Source organism: Asterias rubens, chromosome 2 (genome assembly GCF_902459465.1).
Source record: "Asterias rubens chromosome 2, eAstRub1.3, whole genome shotgun sequence".
In the NCBI taxonomy this organism is placed as follows: Eukaryota; Metazoa; Echinodermata; class Asteroidea; order Forcipulatida; family Asteriidae; genus Asterias; species Asterias rubens.
In genome coordinates, this window is record NC_047063.1 from 9,604,470 (window position 1) to 9,623,852 (window position 19,383).

The following is a 19,383-nucleotide window of genomic DNA, read 5'->3' on the forward strand; positions in this document are numbered from 1 at the left end:
AGCGCGTTTGGCAATTGTCAAAGACTTATACTCTCAATTGGTGTGTCCCAACATAAAGCATCAAATATCAAGACTGTGAAAATTTGGGCTCAATTTTGGTCATCGAAGTTGCAAGAAAATGATGAAAGAAAAAACAAGTCTGTACAAGTTTGTGTGCTTTCAGGTAGTAATTACTCAAAATAGTTATTAGGATAAAAATTCACTTGATACCGCAATATGAAACAGAGAACTGTTGGTAGTATAAACCATTGTGAGAAACAGCTCCCTCTGAAGTAACGTTTATAGTTGTTGAGAAAAAGGTATTTCTCACAAAAATAACAAAATACTTCAGTTATAGTACTTGATTATGCATCTGAAAGCACACAAAGTTTTGCAACGAGGGATTTTTTTCTCTTCATTATTCTCTTGCAACTTCGATGACCGATTGAGCCCAAACTTTCACAGGTTTGTTATTTTCTGCATATGTTGGGATACCCAAAGTGAGAAGACTAGTCTTTGACAATTACCAAACATGTCCAGTGCCTTTGAGTTGTCATCTTTGTGTGTGTTTGGAGCGCCAGATGCTCATCGATAACAGACAGATAATTAGTTGGCTGAGTCGGTTCAATGATTCTTCTGAAAAGTTTGTCCACATGTTCATTATAGAGAATCAATTACTCTTTTGTTTAAATGTTTAACCCCAAAATATCTCACAACTTATTGAATATATTGAGTATCAGAGTGCAGCCATCAGCACTTCTTTGGGCAAGTTACAAATAAATTTGATTAAAATATTAACGTGAAATGAGAATGTTTATACAGCTATTTTGAGGTAATTCAATGTCACTTGATAATTATTTCAAAACGATTTATCTTTTTTTTTGGCACACTTACTAAATATATTGTTTTCTAATTGCTTGATTTTCGTAAATGCCTGAAAGCCACTTTAGGTAAACATTTTCAAAGAGCTATTTTTATAGAATCGAGAAACTTACGATTTATCAGTTTATGCAGCCCTATGAAAATGGGCCTGGTATATGGTCACCACGCTTAGAGCAAGTGCACTGCACTCTTGCCTAATACCGACGACAGTTTGAAACCTCTATGTTTACTCTTTCATTGTTTCCACCTCCCAGTTACATCTACAATAGTATAATGTATTTACAACTGGAGACTATCACATTCAAGGTTGTCAATTCATCAGACTACGGGTTAGTAATTAGCGAGTTGTAATCTATAAATTGCTAATCTCATTTATTGGATTGTCCTTGGCGTAGCGGGCAATGGGGATGGACGACGACGGCTGTTTGATGCTTTGAATGCATCAATCCTCGCTAAAAAACAACCCTGATAATTATATCCAGAGGATTCGAAATATTGTATGGTGGAAATACAGTGTTAAGTTTGCGGTAGCACCATACATAACGTATAAGGTACAAACCTCAAGGGGAATAAAGACCCGGTCACACAGGCCCCGATAACGAGAACGGAAACGAGAACGATAAAAATGCACGCCCTCGATTGGTTGAATTGCTCCACGCAGAATACGCCCACGCTCTTTCAACCAATCGAGGGATAGCATTTTTATCGTTCTCGTTTCCGTTCTCGTTATCGGGGCCTGTGTGACCGGGCCTGAACTTACCTGTTTGTTCTTGATCAGTCTTAACTGGTTCCCGTGTAGGTGAGACTGCCACATGCTTGCCCTGGTCACTGGAGGGACTTTCCTCCAATCTATTACAAATTATAGAATAAAACAAATTAGCTTCTGGCAAAATTTAAACTTATATTAAAGCCAAACCTAGTTTTTCTTAATATACATCTTCTCATGATTCGATGAATCTTTCCAACATTTTAAGTTTCGTTTTTAACAATCACGTTTTGAGTGTGGGTTCGAATCCCAGTCATGACAATAATGCCTGAAGCTTTCCTCATCTGAAAACATTTACCTCTTCCTCTAAACAAAGTCTTATAATTTCATCAGCTTTCCAGTGCTCTTGACCGAAGTTTAATGTATTTATCGCATTGATGAAGTTTCAGGAATGACCTGATGAACCGCGAGAACAATGTTGTTCATTGCTTTGATCTGTCAACCAATATAATGTGCATTGTGAGTTGTGACTATATTAGAAGAATATATATGTTTTTTTATATATAGAGAACCACAATGGAAACAAGCTTTTTTCTTGCTTGTTTGTGCCATCCTCGACAACTCCTCAGGTTCCTTTGTCTTTTATGCTATTGTTGTTCATTTTCTGTTATTGTCCTTTGTATTATTTTGAAGAATGCTGTGGAGATTGTCTAATAATAAATGTAAATATAGTTTTGTTATTTTATAGTAGAAGCATCATTAGTAATGTAATAAGCTTAAGTGGTGGCTAAAAGACAAAAATAAGTGCACCTGTCTTCTTCGTGAATGCTTTCCGGTCCGTTGACTCTCAGAGCGGGTCCCTCTGCCGAGGAGCGCCTGGTCTCTGATGACGTAGAGGGCTTGTCGTGGTAAATACTCAAGTTCTGAGCAGACTTGGACGTCACGGAACCTTTACCATCAGCTTGTTCTATAAGTGAACAAAAAATGTAGATGGTGAACGAGACAATCTAATAAAGAGAGATTTAGGCCGTATCCAAAATGGCGGCTGCAGCTACGGTTACGACTGTTTCTAAAGGTGTTGCTAAGGATGCTCTGTGCTTCTTCGTATGATTGATGACACGGAAATCAGACGCAGAGATTTGTGAATCCGAACACACTTACAGTGAAAAGGGATTGAACAATACTGATATCGCAAGAAGAAACGCAATTTTGTCCAAAGAGATGTTTCGTTAGCTTGTACGCGCCACAGTCCTCAAATGGGTAACTGGCTATAGTTTTGAATACAAGGCGCATTTCGCTGAACTTAAATTGAACTGACACCAACATAGCCAACTCACCAGATGCTGTCCTTCTGCTAGGGTTAGTACTGGTGTAATGGAATATACTTGGCTCATTACGAGGCTTGGACGCTCTGACGTTACTAGGTGATAACTTCACTTTGTCCGTGGTCCTTTCTGGTGATAGGGTCCTGCTCCGAACTTTCTTCTCGGGCGGATTTTTTGGTTTCGGTTGCTGGTTGAAATAAACCAGAAAGTAATTTGATCAAAATGTTAGTTCGATGCCTCACCTTCCAACACATCCTGAAATTTGTTTTTCTTGCGTTGGTGGTGCATCCACCCCAAGCCACCAGTGTTTCCAAAGTGAAGGTTTAAATAAAACTGTTTGTGGACAGCGCTTAAATAGCCAGTACGCAAGAAGTTTTGAAAACGTTGTGTGGGCAGCTGGCTGGGTTAAGGTGCATGTTATGTATTGTGTTTTATAATGTCCCATTGCCATGACTTCTAAGAGAATACACTTGAAAAATAAAATTTAAAGTTTGAATGACCAGGGCAAGGTCGTTAATCCGCTGGACTTTTGTAGAACATAGACTGGTCCACTGTCTTAAGGTAATTCCCCATTGACTCGTGCACAAACGAGCCATAGTTTTTAATCGAAGCTCAGATTAATATGAAGTTGTGCAAAATAGATTAATTAAGGGCAATGCAGCCATCTTCTTTCTGCAATGCCCAAATGCAAGAAGTCAAAACGAGACTTGAGGATGGCAGGGTTATATCCACAGCTACCCTGCTTATGGATTCATGCCTATTGTGCCTGACGGAATCTGGAAACTGTTCATGGCTTATTATGGCCTATCCACCTTTACCTGTTTTTTCGTGGCTTCAGGTGTCCTCCTCTCTTGCGTGTTACTCTTGGTCTCCTTTGGTCCTTGCTTCCCCGTTGGATGCTTCGTGGTCACTGTGACTTTAACTGAGGTACTTATACTTGACGGCTTTTTAGTGGTGCTTGTTGGTGACGATTTGGGCGGTTGGCCTTTTGGGGGGCTTGACTCTTTGGTTGCATGGGTGGATGTGCTTGGCTTAGTTCTGTCTGTTGATTTCTCACCTCCGTTGACTCTGTTCCTATGTCCGTTTTGATGAGTTCCTTTGGTTTTATTTGACGATGGGGGTTGGGTTTTTGATGACTTATCGTGAGGGTGTTCTATGTGAATGCAAACAGAGCAATCAATATTCAATAGGATTCTTCAAATTGCATTTACTTTAAAACTGTATTACCTTCATTGTGACTAATTGGCACTTAATCTTTCTAACTATCGAGATAATATGCAATATGGGTCAACAGTGTTCTGACTCCCATCCGCAATTTAGTGGTAAGCTAGATAAGTTTGGTTTTGCATTTCAAACATTGCCGTGTACATTTACTATCATGAACGTAGAAGGGTGTAATTTTATTAGTGGAATTTAAGCAACATGCAAATCGGAAATTCTAATTATAAGCACCTGTAGTAAACAAACCGTGCTGAGAACTCTCCCCAAATTTTTGATAATTTCAAAGTGGTGTCATTTTTTTCACAATTTGTTTCCGATCACTGTTTTGTCCCAGTCAAACATAGTATTGTAACCTAGGAAGGCAGATCTTGCACTCTTAAAAGTCTAGGTCCAAATTGACTCGGATTCCGGTTCCAATGGGCTTTGACCCATGTCTGGGTCAAACTGACCCAAAAAGTCGGAATCAATGGGATCTTAACTCGGGCTCTGCGTAATTTTGACCCTTTTTCTGAGTCATTCTGATACAGATTCCAGATTATACTGACAAAGTGAAGGGCCAGGCCCAACGAGACCCAGATCCAGGTCAATTCTGACCCGGAAGTTTTTAGAGTGACCACAAATGTTTAAATTTGGTTAATGCAGTGAGATATAGTTTTCACTAAGTGCAGTCTAACAAAGAAATATATCAAAAGACTGAACAAAATAATTCCAATTATGAATTCATGCAGGTATAAATAGATACATATCAGTGCTGCTGTAGGGGAAACAATGGTACAAAGAAGGCGTGTCAAAGTCACTTCACGAAGGTTAACAAAAGTACATCATAAAAACATCACAATCTTCTGATGCGTTATTAAAAAAAAAATTAGCTTCGCATGCAGCAGGTAGAAATCATAATAAAATAAGAACAATGTGGGTTTGCTGCTACTCTGTGGACCGTCCTTCTCTTATGGTCATGAGGTGCCAGGTAGAGCCTGGAGGACTGGGGAAACAGACAACGCCAGTCTAAGAAAACATGAATTTGAATTCACGGGGAAAAATACACGGGGCCTTTAAAGCGTTTAACTCAGATTCAATACGAATGCCTTGGTGAACTTGTTATGGTTAATAGGAGTAATATATTCAAGTTTCTGCCAAAAGGGATTGTTGTTTCTAGGTGTCAATGTGGGATTTCTTTGATAAATAAAATGAAATAATTGTTTTCTGTGTGTGTAGGTTTTGAGAATCTGCATGATGGAAATAAGATGTGCTCTTACTAGAAAACCATGTACAGAAAACATTCTCATTAAGAAAAGAGCATGGTTGGTTCTTTGACGGCTGAAATATTTAGACTGTTGTTTTGCGTTTGCATAAAGGTACCCTCTCACATGTTTTTTATTTTGCTGCTGTAATATTGTGAAGGGGTTCAGGGACATCGGTTTACTATGAGTGAGCAGGTTCACCCTTTCCCCGACATACTACTTGTACTATACCCTTGCATATGTTTTGTTTGATGTTGGGGAGGCATGCCTTTAATCAGGCTTAAAGATAGTGGACACTATTGGTAATCGTTGAAGACCAGTCTTCTCACATGGTTTATCTCAACATACGCATAAAATAATAAATTTTGAATTCAATCAGTCGTCGAAGTTTTGAGATAAAATGAAAGAAAAAATACCCTTGTCACATGAAGTTGTGTGCGGTCAGATGTTTGATTTCGAGACCTCAAATTCCTAAACCTGAGGTCTCGAAATCAAATTCGTGGAAAATTACTTCTTTGTCGAGAATTACTCCACTTCAGAGGGAGCCGTTTCTCACAATGGTTTATACTATCAACCTCTCCACATTAATCGCTACCAAGTAAGGTTCTGTACTAATAAATATTTTGAGTAATTACCAATAGTGTCCACTGCCTTTAAGTTACCCAACTGCATGTGCCTGGAACCAATTTCACTGCCAGAGCTGCTAATGGCATAATGAAAAGGGAACCACCATGGATTATAAACCCGATGACATTTTGGTATTTTAACTTACTTCCAGCTCGTTAAAGGCAGTGGACACTATTGGTAATTGTCAAAGACTAGCCTCCACAGTTGGTGTATCTCAACATATGCATAAAATAACAAACCTGTGAAAACTTGAGCTCAATCGGTCTTCGAACTTGCGAGATAATAATGAAAGAAAGAAACACACACCCATGCCACACGAAGTTGTGTGCGTTTAGATGGTTGATTTCGAGACCTCAAGTTCTAAATCTGAGGTCTCGAAATCAAATTCGTGGAAAATTACTTCTTTCTCGAAAACTATGGCACTTCAGAGGAAGCAATTTCTCACAATGTTTTATACCATCAACCTCTCCCCATTACTCGTCACCAAGTACGGTTTTATGGTAGTAATTATTTTGAGTAATTACCAATAGTGTCCACTGCCTTTAAAACTGACCCGTTGTTGTTCGGTTTCAAAAGGGCTGTTGTCGGCCAAAACTGAAGACAATGCCTTAAAATAGTATCTAGTGACATGACCCAATGTTAAAGAACTTTGAACATCATCAAGAAGCATGCCGACTGACAAGCCTATAGACTTACTAAAAGTCGGCTGTGTGTGAAGTTCATCTGTTAATGTTACGGGATGGTGAATGTAAGGTTAAAGTTAATCTCAACTAAAAAATTAGTACAAGTTAGAAGAAAAAATCATGTTATGTTAAAGTCAGTAAAAAACTCATATAAATCAAATGAATTAAAAAAGATAAAATGTATAGTTACATGATAGCTAGATGTGAAGTGAAAAGTAAGAAGACGTCCTCAGTCCTGAAATAATTTGTTTTTTAATTTGAATTTTTTTTGGAGGCGTTGGGGGAAAAAGGAAGAGCACAATAATGAACAACAAAAAACAAGGGCTCGCTTTAGGGGGGATTCAAAACATGACACTAAAAACACACATGATCTCGGACACTAAAAAAAAAAAATCGCCAGGCAAGTGAGTAGCAGAGAGTCTATCCATACCTTTGTAAAAGTTGTTTCTTTCGTTGTTTAGGACTCTTTGTCAGGCTGGTGGTGTGCACAGAAAGTATACACTCGCGTTAAAAAAAATATATTCATACAGTTCAACATTTTAGAGCAAAGCAGATGCTATTCATCTCCCTTGATTTAGTTGTGGCTGCAGGGTGTGTTGAACAACAGGTTTTAAACATGGACTTTACAATACTGTGCTCTTCCCGAGATAATATGGGCTAACTTTCTTAAAGCAGTTTATGGTATCCTCAATTAACATTACAAGCAGAATAAATTGCCGCGCTCACGTCGTGTTAAACAACACTCTGCTAACAACTTTACAGCCGAGCAGCAGACAAGATTAGCGCGGGTTTGCGTCTGTTTTCAGCAGTGTTTTGTAGGCAGATATTTACTGCTTTTACATGCTTTAAGAAACCGGACCCAATTAATCCAAGTTGAGTTGGAATAACATGTGTTTTGATATAATTAGAGAAGTAGACCGTGAGTTGTTGAAATCAATTATTTAAAAAACTTGTTCCCCTTTCCTGACCCACCCCCACCCACCCCGAAACTAAACAGTTGAGACAACTGGACAAAACAAAGAGAGGAGGAATTAACTAGTTTTGAACGAGAGAAGAACAGTGGCCACTTCGTAGCCTCTTATATCAGCCTGCATATGGAGAGACGACAGAGTGTGAGAAGCATATTGTATTGCCGACAATGGTCACCAAGAAAACGGCAACAGGAAAAATAAAAAAATAACGAACATGCACTACGAAGCGACTGGAAATGCGGAACAAGAATGTTCAATGGACAGTTATTCACACATTCTCAAAAGTGACACAAAAGAGATAGACACTGAAAAACCAAGTGACCAAATATGTTGTGTAGCTACAAGATAACACATACCACCATAAATGAACCTTTCGACTTGTGATGTAATGAAATGAAGAGGCCATTGCTTTGTCGATAGACTATAGCTTGTGCAAGAAAAGGATGACTTTGACAAGTTACGGTCATTGGCAACAAACTCGCTGCTAGAATCTAGGATTCGAACTGCCACTAGCTACCGGGCAACCTGAGTGGTCTACTTGGTAAGAATTGCAAAGGTCGTGGATTCGACACGAGTAATATGTCTGAGTTTGTTTCCGCAGAGCTCGGGAAAGTACTGAGTATACAGTGCTGACACACATCGGTATTTAGTCATGACTACAACAGTTTCGTGAAGTATGGTCGATGTGAACGTAGTAAGTGAGTTTCTAGGTTTTGTTTTTTTCCAGCTCTTTCTCAAGGAAAGTGTCTAAAAGGAAAATGATAATCATTTTGTAGAAAATGTCTTACCCTGGCTCCAGCCAGACTTGTCGCTCTGTGTGGACCTGTCCGTGTCATATTCGTAGCCAGACGAGCGAGAACTCTGCGAGTCCGACTCCATCAACTGCTGTGCCGCACTCCCCACCTGCACCCTCTCCATCGACCGCGAGAGGGCGCGCCTCCTCTCCGGACTTCCATGGTCCCCGGAGACAGAGGCTCCCCTCCCGCGGGTTAGAATGCTGAGAGGGTGGCCTTGGTGGTTACCGGGAACGGTGGTGACGGGGGAGAGGGCTCGTGGGGAGAAGGCCTCTTGTTGACCGGTACTGGCCGGCTGGTCTTGCAGGGAGAACCATCGTGGTCGGTTGTCTAGTATTTGGCTGTCGGAGAGGTCTATTAGGATCTATAAGGAGATAGAGAATTCATAAAATGTCTTGGAATAAATTAAATGGCAAACATCTTTCAGTTGTAAGGGGGTTGGTTACACGGCTGATCGAGGGGTGTGGCGGGAGAGTCTGTCTCCCCCCCCCCTTTCATATGAAAAACTATGTAAAAAATTCTTCTTACAGCCCCCTTTTTTTAATCCTCCTCCTCCAGCCCATGTTAATTTCCCATAATCCGGGACCGAATCTCAGAAGTGCAGAAATCCCTGGGACAGGGGGCATTTAGCAGCCACTGCCAGAAACACCGGATAAACGATCCTTCCGGGCGCGAAACCCCATTATTTGCTGTTTTCTTGAAGGTGTGACGACCAGTTAATGTTCCAAATTTGTATATTGTAATGTTCAGTGTGCTGAAAACTTCAGAGAAATCATAACATTAAGGTACAATTAACGAATAGTTCAGGAAATGTGATATTCACCTGACCCATGAAGTCATTGAAAGTAAAACGGTCGAAATCCCAGACGCTTATCTCTAATATTTTGGTTGCCAATTCCTGTGGTCTGACGGCTCTGTATAGGACAGTCTGGTTCCATTCCGGGGTTAGGGTCTTTGGAACGTACCGAGTCTTCCGCTTATTATCCGGTCTGATGAGGATGGAGTGGAACAAATAAATAAATAAAATAACAAACTAAATATATCAATATAAACAACACATAGTAATCCAACAAATTAGTAAAATAAATTAACAAATAAAAATAAATAAACGAAAACAAAATAAAGAACAAAAACCCTTAAACAAACAGAGTAAAAACAGCCTACATAAAATAGAAATTAAATACAACTTTTACGGTTTTCTCACTGTGGTCGATTTTCTCGATTTGTTTTCAATTAGATGGAATGTTTGCATCGTGGTAATGTTGAATATGGGGGAATATTTTTGACTTCAATTTACATATAGTCGTGTAGCAAGTGTTTTTTTATTCAATAGTCAATACTAACCCCCTTCCAGGTAAAAGGCACGTCTTGACAAACGGATCAGCTAGCCCGTTGATATCCTTAGGGGCCAGGCTTCGGCCTCGGAGTATACCGACGATCAGATCACCAGTACGGCCGTCGTAATCTAACTGAATCTGGATAAATTGTGATAGAAAAAAAAGTAGCTTTAGTTGGTCAGGGGTCCCGGGAAATACTGTCCGCCAGAAACTCTGTCCTCATGTGACATGGGTAGGAGGAGGATGATTCAAAAGAGGGCGCTATCAAACAAATTTGTACACAGCTCGCCATTAGTGTGGGGGGGGGGGGGTTCAGAATATCATACCACAGGAAAATTCGCAACAATATATCAATATATCAAGATAATTCAGTAGCTTAAATAAGATATTTTGTATTACATACCTGTATTTCTCCACTGATTTTCTTGTTTCTGTCTCGACCTTTTCTCTGTTTGAAATAAAACAAAATGCTTTATTTCTATCTACCCTCACTAAAGTTTTGCCAGAAACTCGAATTTTGTTTTTGAGAAACGCACAAATAAATAATTAAATCATGATGTCAATGACCTACAGAAAATTAATATAAAAATGTTGAGCTGTGCTTTTGAGGTAACAGTTTCGATAAAATGTCACATTTCTTCTGACTGTTTCTTGAGTCTGCCCATCCTTCTCACATTGCATGGATGTTACTCCCAATCATAACATAATGTCATAACCTCCCATGTCAAAATGAATGACACATCGAGCCATGGCTATACACTGCTTGCCAATTACCACTTACAACAATAACAGCAATGGAACCCTGAAGTGTTCGTAAAATAAGCCCAGCGTGTCTGTTTTTGTAACACGAAGATCCAATGCCTCTAGCGCTTCTATTATTGTTTAATATGATCTGATGGAGGCTTTAAAGGCACTGGCCACTATCAGTAATTACTCAAAAACATTCTTAGCATACAAATATGGTAACGAGCAATGGAGAGCTGTTGATAGTACAATATGTTGTGAGAAAGGGCTCCCTCTATAGTAAGGTAGTTTTTTGAGCAGGAGGTCATTTCTCACTCAAATAAAGACTTCAGTTCTAAAGCATTTTTAGGTATCTGATGAAAGCACACAATATTGTGCAACAAGGGTGTCTTTACTTCGTTTGTTCTCTTGCAACTTCGATGATCAATTGAGTCAAAATTTTCACATGTTTATTATTTTATGCATATGTTGACACACACCAAGTTGACAAATAACAAATGTGTCCCGGGTTGGGCTTCACAAAAAGTTAAGATTTGTCTTATCTCGAGTTAGGACGAGTAACTCTTCTAGGACTAGTCCTAATTCATTGTGAACTCAACCCTGTGTCTTTAAATGACATACCTTTGGTGATGAATTCTCCGTATTGGCCGACGTAGTCGGGGAGCTGTAGACGTACTGTGCCTTGGAGATGCCTTCAAGACGCTCGGATAGCATCCTCGGATCCACGCCATTACGTATTGCTTCTTCCTCAAGTGTTTCTGTTTCAAAATGTTTTTTAAACGAAATTTGGTTTACAAAAGGTGTGGAGTTTGCCCCACATCACATTGATTGAAAATCATGGATCTGTGCTGTGAAATGTTGAAAAAATGAAGAATGATAAATAATAATACATAAATAATAAATAAAATATCATATTTTTTAAAATTTAATATTAAAGCCCAACCTGCGCTTTTTCATAAAAAACAAATACTATTACCGACATACACCCCCTATAGAGATATATATCGATTCGTATTGAGTGAGTACCTTCTTCGATGAGCTGTGGTGGGTTGCTTGTTGCCCGAGATCGAGGGCTGTTATCACCGGGAGGTCTGGTCCGCTGCCTGGGAGACTCCAACAAGTTCGTACCGCTGAATAGTAGAAAAAGTAATGATGGGTTAATACTTTTACCTATGTGTCAGGTTCGCTCATGTCATGCTTTTCACTTATGTGGTCCATGGTTTCAATCTCACCTCGGATGGTGCATCGCATTTGGATTGAGTTTTCATTCCTTTTTTTAATGGGTTTTCCCCATTTTCTTATCAGGTTGTCTTAGTGGTAGCTTGCCCTGTTTTCAATCCCACCTCGGACGGAGCCTTGAATGTGGGTTGAGATTCCAGTACCTAATGGGCTTAACTTCCACCCCGCCCCCCCCCCCCCTCTCCCCAAATCAAAAACTGAGCATTGCTGTATTGTCTTCTCTACACATGTACCTTCATGCCTACAAGTTACAATGACTACGCCTTTTATGATCCCTTGATAAAAAGGCATCAGAGATTTTTAAACTGTTGCACATGTTGGGATACACCAAGTGAGAACACTGGTCTTTGCCAAAACTACCGATAGTGTCCATTGCCTTTTAATCACAAGAAACATATACAATTATCAGTATAACTGCAGTCTCACCTCGATCCATCTTTTGGGATGTTCTTACCATTTGACAACGACTTCTACGTCTCCGTTGGGTGTTCTTGTTATTCTCTGGACCTCCTCGTAGGTGCGTCCAGTCAACGGCATACCACACCACTCTAGCACCTGATCACCCTCACGCAAACCTAGAACAATCACACCAAATAACTTTAGTCTGAAGAAAAGTGCTAAACGTACTCTAAATTTGTTTGTACAGTTTGTGTGTACTATGTTGGACTTGTTGGCATCATCGTTATTTATCACTTTGTTACTTTAGCTTGAGGAGAGAATTTGGAAGGTTCCTAAACTAAAAAAAAAAAAAAAAAAGGAGAAAAAAACCAGGTCAGAATTGACCTTGATCGAGGGTCAAGGTAGACTCGACACTTGTAACAATCCCGTGAGAGTCCTTTCATTGTCAGTCCCATCGCCTATCATCAGAAAAACTCACCAACCTCCCGGGCAAAAATTATAGCTACATTTTAACGGCGGATATTTTGGGACATGAATCAAGTTTAGGGTCCAGGGGGTTTGACCTCATACATAATGAACCCATTTCCGGGTCAGGCTGACATGTTAAGTAGTTAATTACAAAATACGATTTTGACTCTGATTCTGCGTCAGGTTGACCCATTTCTCGGCCATAGTGCATTTGACCCATTAATGATTGCCCCAAACATGCACATTGACTTGATTTGATTAGGCTCGGTACAAACGAACCTTCTCTGTCTGCTACTCCAGCCCTGTGTATCTCAGCAATGTAGGCAACCAGCTGATCCGATCCGGGTATCCGTTTACCGCCTATTATCCTCATACCGATGCCGTGGTTTCTGCACTTCTTGTCATTGGGATCACGTGGGAGACGGAATCGTCTGGTGGGAAACTGGTAGTCGGCGCGTGAGACTTGTCGTGGCTGTTAGGAAGAAAGTTTACATAGAGTCGAATGGCTAGGTGACTTTAAGACATTTGTAGAGCAGCACCAATTTAGAGACAGAAATAGATGGGCTGGACACGCTGCCCGAAGAAATTAATGGGTGAGCAACCAAGGACAGGGAAAGGGAAAAGAGGTAGACACAAGAAGATGGAGAGATGACGTCAGGGTATAAGCACGAATTCGGTTGTGTTAACACATGGATCTATAGACATTGGGTCCCATACTTGGGTCTCGTTCTTCTAGACCTTAACCAACTTGGTCTTGTTCCATCTATCCAGTTACAGTAATCGATACCAATATTCATTGTAAAGAACAGGAACCAGACTATTTTCCCTTCCAGTCTCGGTTTGATTACATTGAGTTGAATGAAGAAAAACAATATGGCCACACCATGACCAAACGTCTATTTTATAATAGAAATGGCACCTGTGATGCTCTTCGTACCTGCATGTGTCGCGATCCAGCGGGGACACTTTGACAGATTGCCTGTCGCCGCCGTTCGTCCTCGTCGTCACCACTGTCATCTGCTCTTCGTGTCCATTCACTTGCTTGCATTCTATACACCTGATCACCGTAGTAGTAATCTGTGTGGGGTTATATAACAGATGCAGTGCAATAAATAATGTTTGTACAAAGATAATATCATCGTCTGAACAACGTCCAAAACTCAGAAAATAATAACTATACTTTTTCTCGGATTGAAAGTAGGGTGAAATAAAGGCAAAAAAAGTAATGTCTGTTCGGAGCCAATACCGTTTCCTTGGTATTAATGGACTGTGACTTGATTACAGTCCATCGTAGCTCTAGAGTATCCACTTGTACTCCTGGCTGGAGAGAAGCAATCATGATAAAGTGCCGAGAAGTGTCGCGACAGACCAGATCAGGAATTGAACCTATATTCTGTACACTGTAGAAATTGAGGCCACCAGCCTATAGACCGCTCGGTCACGACACCGCATTGGCAGTTTGTGCATTAAGGTGTTAATAATTGAGGTGTTTAGGTTGGGACTCTGGACTGGGAATAAAAGTGGAAGGGTTGTATGACCAAAAAATAAACATATGTGATTGGAGAACATGGCAAATAAAAAACATGCAATAAGTTACCTTCTGGAGAAGCTTGTCTCCTCTCTGATTGTAGCACCCTTGGAAGACTTCTTGAACGAGATCCTGCCGACGGCCGTTCACTGTTGTTCTTAGCACCTTTGGAGAGGTCCTCACCCGAGTGGTGATGCTGACGTCGTCTGTGATCACGGTGTAGTTCACGCTCACGATGTGAATCACGGTCTTGATCACGGACAGGACTTGGGCTGATGGTGCGTGCCCGTTCACGTTCACGCTCAGACGACGAGATGTCCTCACGCGACCTGCTATGCTGTCGATGGTGCGATGACTCCCTATGAAGGTCACGGTCGCGGCTGCCACGCTCCTCTATCGGCGTCGTCACGACATCCTCACGGGATCGATGGTGCGGTCGGCGCTGGTAGTCACGGTAGGAACTCTCCTGGTAGTGTGACGCCGGTGAGGTGCGACCGTGTGAAGCCGGTGAGGAGCGACCGTGTGAAGCCGGTGAGGAGCGACCGTGATCACGGTCACGCTGATGGTGGCGATGGTGATCACGTGGTGGGTCACGGTCACGGTGGTGTCGTGACGACTCTTCGGAGCTTCGACGTTCCTCGGTGCTCCTTCGTCGTCTACTGCTTCCCTGTGGGTTTAGAATCACAAGGAGAAGAGGAATATGAACGTTGCATATATTTATGGGTTTATTTAATAGTAAGGCAGCCGATATGATGAATTGCATGTACAGTCTGACGACCAATAGGCTGAATTGCAATGGTACAATACATACAATTTCTTTCAAAGCTTTCTTTAAAGCATAGGATGATGTCACAGAAAGGAATTTTCCAAGTGGCAGAGTTGATCAACCGTCGTGATATATGACATCTTCCACAGTTCTGACAATAAACACAGCGGGAGGATGACGGATGACTGTTCGGCCAGTTCAGTTAATTTTTACTTATGTCTTCGAAACATAAGCAACAACGATTTGAGTTATTATGCTACCTACTTACAAAATGTTGATGTGTTATTTTAAATCGGCAATTATGCACAGCATCGGACAAACATGTTGTTTAGTCGAAATCATGACAATAATCTGTTAAATTTAGTTAACATTTTGCAAATAGCACTTCCGCCAAAGTGACTTTGATTAAATCTGTTTTTTTTTTTGTAAGGGTTGATTTGACATTTAAAAAAGCAATCTACTAACAGAGATTATTGTGATACTTTTTGGTTTGTGATCACTTATGATGATTTATGCACGTTTATTGGAATTTGAGGCATTGCATGGTCAGGTATCACTATATATTTGGTTTGTGGTAACACCATGTGTATATCTACTTGCCAGATGGATTTTGTTCTTAAGAGAACTGCCCTGCTTTATATCCTACTAGCGTGGAGTATGCACGTTTGCCTTGTTTTTCACTTCTGAGAGATTGTCTAGTCCATAAACATATCCCACTGCCTCGGTCAGTAAAATAGATCACGGTAAATACGGTAATGTCAACAGAAACCAATTCCGATGGGGTCCACAGACCAAAGGGAACTTCAAGGGATTCAGAATACTGACAAGCAAAGTCAACATCCAAAAACAGGAAGTAAATTTTGCATTGCAAATTAATAATAAACCCCCCTCGTATATACATGAACAGGTTTAGTGAACATTCATTCAGTTTTTATAAAACACTGAGTTAATCAAGCAGCCTTTCCAAGAATGAAAAAAAAACACCCATGAGAATTTCACCTACTTCAATTAATACTCGCCCCTACAACAAAATGTTTTTGAAAAGTCTCTATGGAGCTTATCCGCACAAACAAATTTGAGCTTAACCCGATTTGCTCGTTCTTGCCCGTGGACCTACGTAGCATTAACAATGAATAATTCGATATCAGCATTCCTGGCCCTTTCTGGATAATATAAAAGGTGGCCAGTGCCCTCTGGTTACAAGGGAAGGTTAGCTTTTGGTCTAATCTTTAATAACAGTGGGTGAGCCATTCTTCTATGGAATATTATTTTGAAGAAGCATGTGTACAGCCTTTGTACGATTCTTACTGATGTGTCGAGTTGTATATGACTTTTTGACACTGTATATGTATAGGGAGAATATTTTGAGATACAGATAAATATTGTTGTCGCTTGTACTTATTTTGTCGGTGATGGAGTTTAAATTTTGTATTGTAGGATTTGGTCACTGACAATTTAACCAGATATTTGTTTTTCTTTATTAACTTATTTTTTACGTCATCTCTAGTGAAGGTAAATTTTGATCAGAGCCCACCATGGAGGCCCTCAGTACACACAACTGTATTAGTAAAAAACATTAGTATATGCAGTCAGTATGTATGGTTTGATTTGCAGTCATACCTACCATGGCTGAAGTACCTTGTATTTCAAGGTGACTTCATTTTAAGCTTGGGCTTCTTCCTTGTTAGCTTGTCGTTATATTATTGTCAAAAGATTTGGCTGCGATGTATTCAACCAATGGCCTTGGATTGAATCCCATTTAAAGACAGTGGACACTATTGGTATAGTTTTCACAGTTGGTGGATCTCAACATATGCATAAAATAACAAACCTGTGAAAATTAGAGCTCAATCGGTCGTTGAAGTTGCGAGATAATAATGAAAGAAAAAACACCCTTGTAACACGAAGTTGTGTGCTATCAGATGCAAGTTGATTTCGAGACCTCGTCCAGCTCTGGAGTCTCGAAATCAAATTCGTGGAAAATCACTTCCTTCTCGAAAACTGCGTTACTTCAGAGGGAGCCGTTTCTCACAAAGTTTATACCATCAACAGCTCCCCATTACTCGTTCACCAAGTAAGGTTTTGTGTTAATAATTATTTTGAGTAATTAACAGCAGTGTCCACTGCCTTTAACACTTTAATAAATATGAACTGTAACCCACTCAATGCTAGAAGCTCGGGCTTTCAAGCACATGAAAGTAAAGTTATTTTGGTATTGGACATTCACATTGTTTGTACAGCGGACGTGCTGCTATTTTTGTTGTTGGACATTCACTTGGTTCGTAAGAGCACTTCAACTGTTTTGTAGACCTGCTAACTCTCTATTTATAATTTTAAGTGAGGAAGAACACTCATTTGCAGATTTAACAACTCCTTTCCCTTACAATTCCCCCAAACCAACTTCTCTATCGAGAAGTTCAAGTAAAACAGCAAATGAGTTATAATGACTACGAGAAAGCCTCTGCTATCACGGTCGAAATGTGAGGCCTTTAAAAGTATTTTTGTTTGCAAGTGTACCATAATATCTTCTTTAAAATGAAAAAGAAAATACAACAGGCTGAGACATCAGAACAATTCCAAACCCGGTTAAAAACATATCTGTTTACTTTGTACAATAATTGTTGATTTCCTTTTACAGCGCATAGGGGTCTCACGGTGATATGCGCTTTATAAGAATGGTTGAAATTTATGTAAAATATGACTAGTTACTAATTTGTAAATTTTTAGTCTGCGATTCGGGGAATGTGTTTCTTACCTTGCTACTGTCAGAGTACCCCGCCTCGTCATCCTCAGAATGCCCCCTATGGGAGCCAACACTCTCCATGCTGTCTTGTCGATGAGGGCGCTTCTCCCGCGAGGAGGACCTTTCTAGTTTATGATGGCTGCAAAATAAACAATGAATTCACCACTCTCGTATAAAAAAAATAAATAAAAAAATAAACCATAAAGATAATAAACTTTGCTTTCAACGTACTGTTTTGTTTCTTGGTACTAACTTTTCTTATTGTGTTTTGGAGTAAGCCTGGCTATTTGTGCATAAATTTAGATAGCAGCAAGTTTAACCATTTTCAACTATCAGCTACAATTTTTGCTTGTTTGACTATGTTTCGTGTTTTCAAACAACCGAACAGTCGATCATTTAGAAGACCACAACACTGGACTCTCAATGATCAGTAAAGCAAAAAAAAAAACCCCAAAAAACGAGGTAATATACAAATTTCAATAATCCGACATAACTTATTGTTTCCATTGTAAATTGAATTTATAAAACGATGATATGTTATTTTCTTACCTGTCTCTTCCACTACGCGTTGGTCTCTTCCCCTGCTCCGAAGAACCCTTTTGCAACCTCGTCTCTTCATCCAGAGGCAAGATCAATCCCTGCTGGTCTCGTTTAATGACTGCCCTCTCGCGGTCAGTCAGCTGAGGCGTGGACATTGACACAACCTCTCTGGTGCCCCGGGTTCGATCCCTGGTCACTGTCTCCAACGACCCGTACCGTCGATGGTCACGGAGTGGGGAGTGGTCACTGTCTCCCCTCCGTGCGATCTCGTCAAGGCTCTGGCTCAACTTGACCGGTCCCTGACCGCCTTTTGACGAGGGAGCCCCGCCGACAGCCGACCACTCAATGCCCCGTCGTATCTTTAGTTCGTCCAGCCGTTTGGCGGAGTCCTCCATCTGCTTCTTACGGCGTTCGATCTCCCTTCTGAACTCTTTGTCTTGCTGTTCCCGGATTTGTTTCTCGATGATTTCTCCTTCACGACTCAGACGGTCTGCTTCCTCCGGCTGGGATTAGGAGCATAAGCAGCAGGGAGGGATAAAGATTAATAAAAGCAATATCAAAAGTACTGCCGTCAATGATCCATCGCTTAAAATAATGAAATGTTTAAAGGTGTATGCTTTGTTTCACTGTTGTTTAGCTGATATTAAATTTACAAATCTATCTTGCTATACGTTATCATTAAACCCTTGCATTTCTTACAGAAGGTACGGTTAACGTTTTTCAAATGGGCTTTATCTTTTGGTTTGAAGTTGTTAAACTTAGTTGTTCGACAAAACATCGTTCGACAAAACATAAAACATTTTTCTTTTTTAAATTCACCGTCATGCCTCTATTTCCTTCTGTAAAACACATACCCCCCAAAAAAAAATTAAAAAAAATAAAAAACAATATCATTCAATCATCACAACGAACAAAGAAACAAAGAAACGTACACCCCGGCCCAGCACACAACTGGGAACAAACACCCCAACAAGAACTTAAAACAAATAACTTACTGTTTTTCTTCGAAACGGACTGTTATTAATTAAGTTAATTTCGCATAAATGTTGTGCCATGGCGGTTATGCCCGTATTTTGTTCAAATTGAGAAACCTTTCAATTATTCTCATTATTTATAAGCGAAACCATAACACTAGTCCTTGAGTCGTCAAATGCCCGAGGGTATGCCTTAATAATTAACTCTTCTAGTAT

General features: G+C 40.2%; 1 protein-coding gene across 2 annotated transcripts in view; it reads right to left on the reverse strand.

Annotated features, from left to right (window-relative positions):
* The window catches only part of LOC117305823, an 84,475-nt gene that overhangs the window by 18,394 nt on the left and 46,698 nt on the right, over window positions 1–19,383 (reverse strand). For both annotated transcript variants that reach the window (XM_033790700.1, XM_033790707.1), the window contains exons 7-22: window positions 18,203–18,696; window positions 17,666–17,792; window positions 14,214–14,811; window positions 13,554–13,693; window positions 12,896–13,088; window positions 12,204–12,324; window positions 11,537–11,640; window positions 11,132–11,268; window positions 10,170–10,214; window positions 9,774–9,904; window positions 9,253–9,418; window positions 8,424–8,793; window positions 3,711–4,045; window positions 2,905–3,079; window positions 2,378–2,534; window positions 1,622–1,710 (exon numbers count right to left, since the gene is read on the reverse strand). In XM_033790700.1, the coding sequence (XP_033646591.1) occupies window positions 1,622–1,710; window positions 2,378–2,534; window positions 2,905–3,079; window positions 3,711–4,045; window positions 8,424–8,793; window positions 9,253–9,418; window positions 9,774–9,904; window positions 10,170–10,214; window positions 11,132–11,268; window positions 11,537–11,640; window positions 12,204–12,324; window positions 12,896–13,088; window positions 13,554–13,693; window positions 14,214–14,811; window positions 17,666–17,792; window positions 18,203–18,696 (3,382 nt within the window). The remainder of the gene's footprint in view (window positions 1–1,621; window positions 1,711–2,377; window positions 2,535–2,904; window positions 3,080–3,710; window positions 4,046–8,423; window positions 8,794–9,252; window positions 9,419–9,773; window positions 9,905–10,169; window positions 10,215–11,131; window positions 11,269–11,536; window positions 11,641–12,203; window positions 12,325–12,895; window positions 13,089–13,553; window positions 13,694–14,213; window positions 14,812–17,665; window positions 17,793–18,202; window positions 18,697–19,383) is intronic.